Source organism: Conger conger, chromosome 13 (genome assembly GCF_963514075.1).
Source record: "Conger conger chromosome 13, fConCon1.1, whole genome shotgun sequence".
Lineage (NCBI taxonomy): Eukaryota > Metazoa > Chordata > Actinopteri > Anguilliformes > Congridae > Conger > Conger conger.
In genome coordinates, this window is record NC_083772.1 from 20,077,374 (window position 1) to 20,083,373 (window position 6,000).

The 6,000-nt window shown below is 43.1% G+C and overlaps 1 protein-coding gene across 1 annotated transcript; it reads left to right on the top strand.

The window, feature by feature from the left end:
• The first annotated feature begins 1,225 nt into the window (after positions 1-1,225).
• LOC133108109 (indolethylamine N-methyltransferase-like) lies at positions 1,226-3,026 on the top strand. Its single transcript, XM_061217534.1, has 3 exons — positions 1,226-1,485; positions 1,681-1,885; positions 2,250-3,026. The coding sequence occupies exons 1-3, from the start codon at positions 1,323-1,325 to the stop codon at positions 2,668-2,670; spliced, it is 789 nt and encodes a 262-aa protein (XP_061073518.1). The 5' UTR covers positions 1,226-1,322; the 3' UTR covers positions 2,671-3,026.
• The last annotated feature ends 2,974 nt before the right edge of the window (positions 3,027-6,000 follow it).

A 6,000-nucleotide genomic window follows, 5' to 3' on the forward strand; every position in this document is an offset into this window, starting at 1 on the left:
AGCACTGGCTGGCATTGCTCCGGAATATACCATTGACCTTTTAACATCATATCAAACTTCTCGCACACTCAGATCATCTTCTTTGGCATTATTGGCTGTTCCAAAGTCCAGGCTGAAAACGAAGGGTGATCGTGCTTTTTCGGTCGTAGCGCTCAGACTTTGGAACAGCCTTCCTTTGGATATCAGAACAGCTTCCTCCGTGTCCACTTTTAAGTCCCAGCTCAAGACTCACTTTTATAAAATGGCTTTTAAAATTTAAGGTTTGATGTTTTGTGTATTTTTATCAATTTTATATTTTATTGTTGCAGTCTTGTCTAATTCTTGTTTTCTTTTTGTGTGCTGTTTGTGAAGCATCTTGTGCTCTTATGCTTGAAAGGTGCTGATATAAATAAAATTTACTTACTTACTTACTTACTTACTTACTTACTTACTTACTTACTTATTAATGCGATTATCAAATCAGCCAATTGTGTGGCAGCAGTGCAATGCAGATACGGGTCAGGAGCTTCAGTTAATGTTCACATCAACCATTAAATCCAGTGAGCAGCAGTTCTGCAGACAGAAAAGCATTGTTAATGAGAGAGGTCAGAAGAGAAGGGCCACACTGGTCAAAGCTGACAGGAAGGTGACAGTACAACAGTAGTATACAGAAGTGCATCTCTGAACACCCGAGTCAAACCTCTAAGTGGATAGGCTACAGCAACAGAAGGCCAATAAGTTCAAAAAAGAAAAGAAAAAAAGAGTAATAAATACCTAATAAAGTGCTCAGTGAGTGTATGTTGAGTAAAATCATTCTACATTATAACATGTGAGCAACAACTGTTGTCCCAAGACGGAGGTACACATGCCTCATCACTGACGTGGAACACAATACATTTGGCGAGTTACATTATCTTGAAACCATAGTGCATATACTGTATGGTAACTAGAGACAGTGGGAGGGTCCGAACACCCGGGGGTAATGGGAAACAGATTATTGATATTATTATTAAAATGAACAGATTAGCCTTTTATAAACAACATGACAGAAAGTACTGCATAGGCTAGATTGTTATTTGCATAATGACAGGTAATGAAGGAGTTTTGAAAATGTCAAAACTTCACTAGTTTCGAAACAAATGTTGAGGCGCGATTCGCCCATTTCTGGCGCAGGAATGATCATTTCCTGCTTTTTGAATTAAGGTAATCCAGCCCTCTGGATTCCAGATGCTATAAATGAAACGAACGTTTCGTATCGTTATTACAGCAACGTGGTTTGCGAACGAACCGTAACTATCAGCCGTTTTTTTTATCACAGGTATTTATAAACACACAGTAAGACTATGGCTGATTCACAGCAGGTCAAGTCGACATTTACAGATGGTCCGTTTTACGAGAAACATTTTGACAGCAGGGAATACCTGAAGTCCTTTTCCGTAGATCCGAGTGCACATGATGGATTTTTGACTTTCGTGCTAGACCACCTGCACAAGACTTTTTCACCAGGTATGTGAGCTACTGAAGTCCTTGTCAGACAAACACTTGTCATAGGTGTGGTGAGAAGAGTGTTTTATGATCATTTAATGCTGCTCCGTATCTAGAACAGTCTTAAAACAAGCACAGATGCGATACGCTCGTTCTCCTCAACATAAATTGTTGTGTTCTGTTGTAAGTTACTATTGTTTTTCATTTTAATTTCAGACCTCAAGGGCAAAAAGCTGATTGGCTTAGGGAGTGGGCCTACAATCTACATCATAATAAGTGCAAGCAGAAACTTTGAAGAAATAGTGCTGTCCGACTTCACTACCGACAATCGCAAAGAGATCGAGATGTGGCTGAAAAACGAGAAAGGCTGTTTTGACTGGCGTCACATCATCGACTACGTCTGTAAACTGGAACACAACAGGTAGCCTGCTCTGTGAATTGGAGTACTAATATTAAGTATCAAAGAATAAAAATCCATACTTAACTGTGCATGACATTTAAATTATACATAGCCTATTTAAGAAATGTGCTCTTTACAACAGGCACATTGAAAGTGAAAGTTGTGTATTTGATTAATTACGAGACACAAATATATAGAGGTCAGACACGAGGAAGTAAGTTGAAACTGTGTCCCATCTCAACCTTTCTGTTAGATCATCAATGCTTGTATTTGAACCTAACCTACATTAAATTATTTGCCGTCCTTGGTTTAAATGACAATGAGTAAATATTGGTTGGGTGTTAAGAGAATATTATTTGTGTGTTTTTCACCATTTCTGGAGCAGCAGGTCACCAGAAGAGGTGGAACAGAGGCTTAGGAAGATTGTGCAGGTTAAGAAATGTGACGTTACACTGGAGAACCCTTTCCAACCTGAGATGGAACCGGTGGACTGCATAACGTCTAGTCTTTGTCTGGAGGCGGCCTGCAAGGACCTGGAAACATTCCGTCGCGCTATTGGGAGTATAGCGGCACTCCTCAAACCTGGGGGTACACTGATGCTCACCGGTATTCTCAATCAGTCATACTACTTTGTGGGGAAGCAGAGATTCGATTGTCTGGTTCTTACCAAGAGCGTGGTTGAAGAGACCGTAAAGGGACAGGGCTTCTCCATTAAGCTGGTTGACACCCAGCCTTTAACACCAGAAGAAAAAGTGGGGTGTGATGGTGACCCCTTTTTTTATCTGGTTGCCCAGAAAACAGAGTAGGACTTAGTTACTTAGTTGCATTGAGGATTTGGTTTTTCTATGCACAGACAAAATTACAAGAAGACACATTTACCGACTTTCACTTGATTCAGAATGATATATATTTTAGTAATCAAAAAAAATAAAGCAAAAATATTTTGTTTAAGGGTGAATCTTTATATGGGTGGGTCAAGAGATGAAACATACATTGCTTCAAGTAAAAAAAAAATACCTAAATCCCATGACCATGAAAACTGTTTTTCGAGATTTTTACAAAAGGGCAGCTTGTGGCTCCAGGGGGGAGCAATGTGATTATTCTAATCAACTGTAATGTACAATTGAAAATTGATGAATCATATTAAAAGTTACAGCATTCACCTACAGCTTTTGACCATCTTTTTTTGTGCATACATTGGGCAGGGGGCACACTGTGCCTTCCAGTAATTGACACAATTGATACAAACCACTGGTAGTCTTATCATAGTGTGTAATCTAAGCCTGGAATACACCCAAAAGCGCACACCACTTTCACACAGAAGCAACGATCCTGGAATGTTCAGTTTGCTATTGGTGCGAAAGGGTTAAATTATTGTTATCAGTCCTGGGCCCCTGAGAAATTAAACTAGAAATGCAACTGAGGGTGTCTTGGTGGCACAGCCTGTAGAGCACTGATCGCATGCTCGTTGCGAGCCATGATGTTGGCGGTTCGAATCCGATCATCTGACATTTGTCGCATGTCTTCCCCTCTCTCTCGCTCCCATTCTTCCTGTCTCTCTATACTATACTGTCCAATAAAGCTGAAAAAGGCCTAAAAAATATCTTTAAAAAATAAAGAAATGCAACTGAATAAGAAGTATTGGGTCGGCTCCAAAACTGCACCGGCTAGCGAACCGATCGCACTTGGTGGCCGTGGTCTCCACTCTTTCGAGTTATTCATTTCACCAATTCATATGCTCCCTAGTGATATTGCACCTACAGTATCCATGTCTATGGTTTCAGCACAGGAACACCTGTTTTTGAAAAGCGATGTGACAGTACAGATTATTTTTTGTTGGGGGATTCTCCTACACTGCGATTAGTTAAATCCGGATAACTTGCAAATGCTGGTTTCTGGAGTGGACCCCAGGGCGTGGTTGGACTCCCTAAAATATTTCTAAATAAAAAATAGATACTCAGTCATCATTCAGCTGTAGTAGATGTGTCAAGTCTGTTTATATACCAACAATTGCCCGGCAGAATTCAAGGGAGGCACCGATGCCAATGCTAGTACCGTGAGAATTACAAAGCAAGTCGAGTGTAACATTTAGCACTCTGATCAGGGGAATGACTCTCCGGCTGGGTGGGTGGGGACTGACTCTCCGGCTGGGTGGGTAGGGACTGACTCTCCGGGTGGGTGGGTGGGGACTGACTCCCCGGGTGGGTGGGTGGGGACTGACTCATGGGGGGGGCGGGCACTTTGGCACTCCCAGGGAAAGATTGAACCGGCAACCCTCCAACTGCCAGACAACTGCACAGCCGTTGGGCCCTTGAGCAACACCCCTGCTCCAGGAGATGATTGTCTCCTGCTTAGTCTAATGAACTGTATGTCACTCTGGATAAAAGCGTCTGCCAAATGCCATTAATGTAATGTAATACTCTTACCTCCTAAGCCAACATCACACCCATTCAGAACTGGGAAAATTACCAGTGGGCTCAGGCTAACGTGGTGAACAGACACGCAAGCTCAAAAGAAGGGTTAGCTTTTTACCATTTATCAACTCAAATTCAAACAATTAACAAAAATACTTCAAAAAAAAAAAAGCTAAGCCTCAACCAGAATACTCCCAGTTAGGGATAAAGGGAGGCTAAACTAGCAGGGAGACTAATACCTTTGCAGCTGTGCTCAGTGCAAATGTCTCTTCCATTGAGGCCTGGCACCCAGGCCCTTTATTAAGCCCATTGCTTTGTTATTTGAATATCTTGGTAAGTACTGGCGTTCATGATGACGTCTATCTTGGCCCTGTGATCACTGCACATGGGCTATCCTACCACTGCTATGCAGACGATACTCAACTCTTCGTCTCGTTCCCGCCGTCTGATACGCAGGTTTCAGCCGTATCTCTGCTTGCCTGAGGGACATCCAGAGCTGGATGGACAACCACCATCTAAAGCTCAACCCAGGCAAGACTGAAATGATATTCATCCCTGCTAAAACCTCTCCCCATCTGGATCTCTCCATTTCCCTCGGGGATACCACACTCACGCCGTCACCCAGTGCAAGGAACCTCGGTGTGGTGATGGACAGCAGACTGTCCCTCTCCGAGAACATTGTGGCGGTGACCCGGTCATGCAGGTTCTTCCTATACAACATACGGAGAATCCGCCCCTTTCTCACCCCCTACTCGACCCAGCTCCTGGTCCAAGCGATGGTTCTGTCTTGGTGCTAGCCTTCCAAGCAGTTAAAGGGTCTTCCCCAGCTTATCTACAAAAAATCATCAGACCCTACACCCCTGCCAGACCTCTTCGTTCAGCCTCCACAGGCCGCTTGGCACCTCCCCCTCTCCGAACCTCCACATCACGCTCACGACTACTGTCTGTTCTGGCTCCACGGTGGTGGAACGAACTCCCCGTTGAGGTCAGAACTGTAGAATCTCTCCCCACCTTCAAGCGCAAGCTGAAGACACACCTCTTCAAGCAGCACCTCTCCCCACCCCTCCCTACCTCCCTGTGAACCTTAATTGTTGTCTCTGTGACTTGCTTTGTGTATCGGTATTCTTAGTTGGCTAGGTAAGCAGTGTTTGGATAGTTAACTTTGGTCACTTTTGCTCTGTGTTTGTTTCTTTGTTCTCAAAAAAAAAAAAAAAAGGGCCCTCGTCCTTATCTTTGCTGTACAGGTAGCAATTGAAATTGTACTTCCCTCTAGGGTCTTTCAGCGAACTTATCCCTGGTTATGGGTATGGGTTTGTTGTACGTGAGACGGGTGCGTGGGGGTTGGACCCAAAATGCACGACTCAGAAACAATAGTACTGTACTGTACTGTACTGTACTGGCACACCTGAACTCACTTCAGTGTGCATTATTGTTCTGCAGTGGGTTGGTTGCATTTTCTCCTGGATTAGTTAAGTATTATTTGTTTGCTTGCTGATTCTAAATTCAGTTTAGTTGTCATTATAGTGTTCTGTTGTGTACTTGTTTGTTTGTTAGCTATTACAAGTGGTGTTTATTTAGATTCAGTGAAACTGGGTTAGGTGTTTGTTTCTCTCAGGTAAGCTAGGCTATTAAGTTAGGCTATTGTTTTACTGGCTGGCAGGCCACAGCTTTTGTTGTAGGAGGAGCCAATACTTTGCACCCTGCTCAGGCTATTAGTACTGG

Excerpts from the sequence above, each read along its gene's own strand:
- LOC133108109 (XM_061217534.1), top strand. The coding sequence starts at position 1,323 with ATGGCTGATTCACAGCAGGTCAAGTCGACATTTACAGATGGTCCGTTT. Across the intron at positions 1,486-1,680 it reads GCACAAGACTTTTTCACCAG|ACCTCAAGGGCAAAAAGCTG; the intron begins GTATGTGAGCTA and ends TTTTAATTTCAG. Across the intron at positions 1,886-2,249 it reads TGTAAACTGGAACACAACAG|CAGGTCACCAGAAGAGGTGG; the intron begins GTAGCCTGCTCT and ends TTTCTGGAGCAG.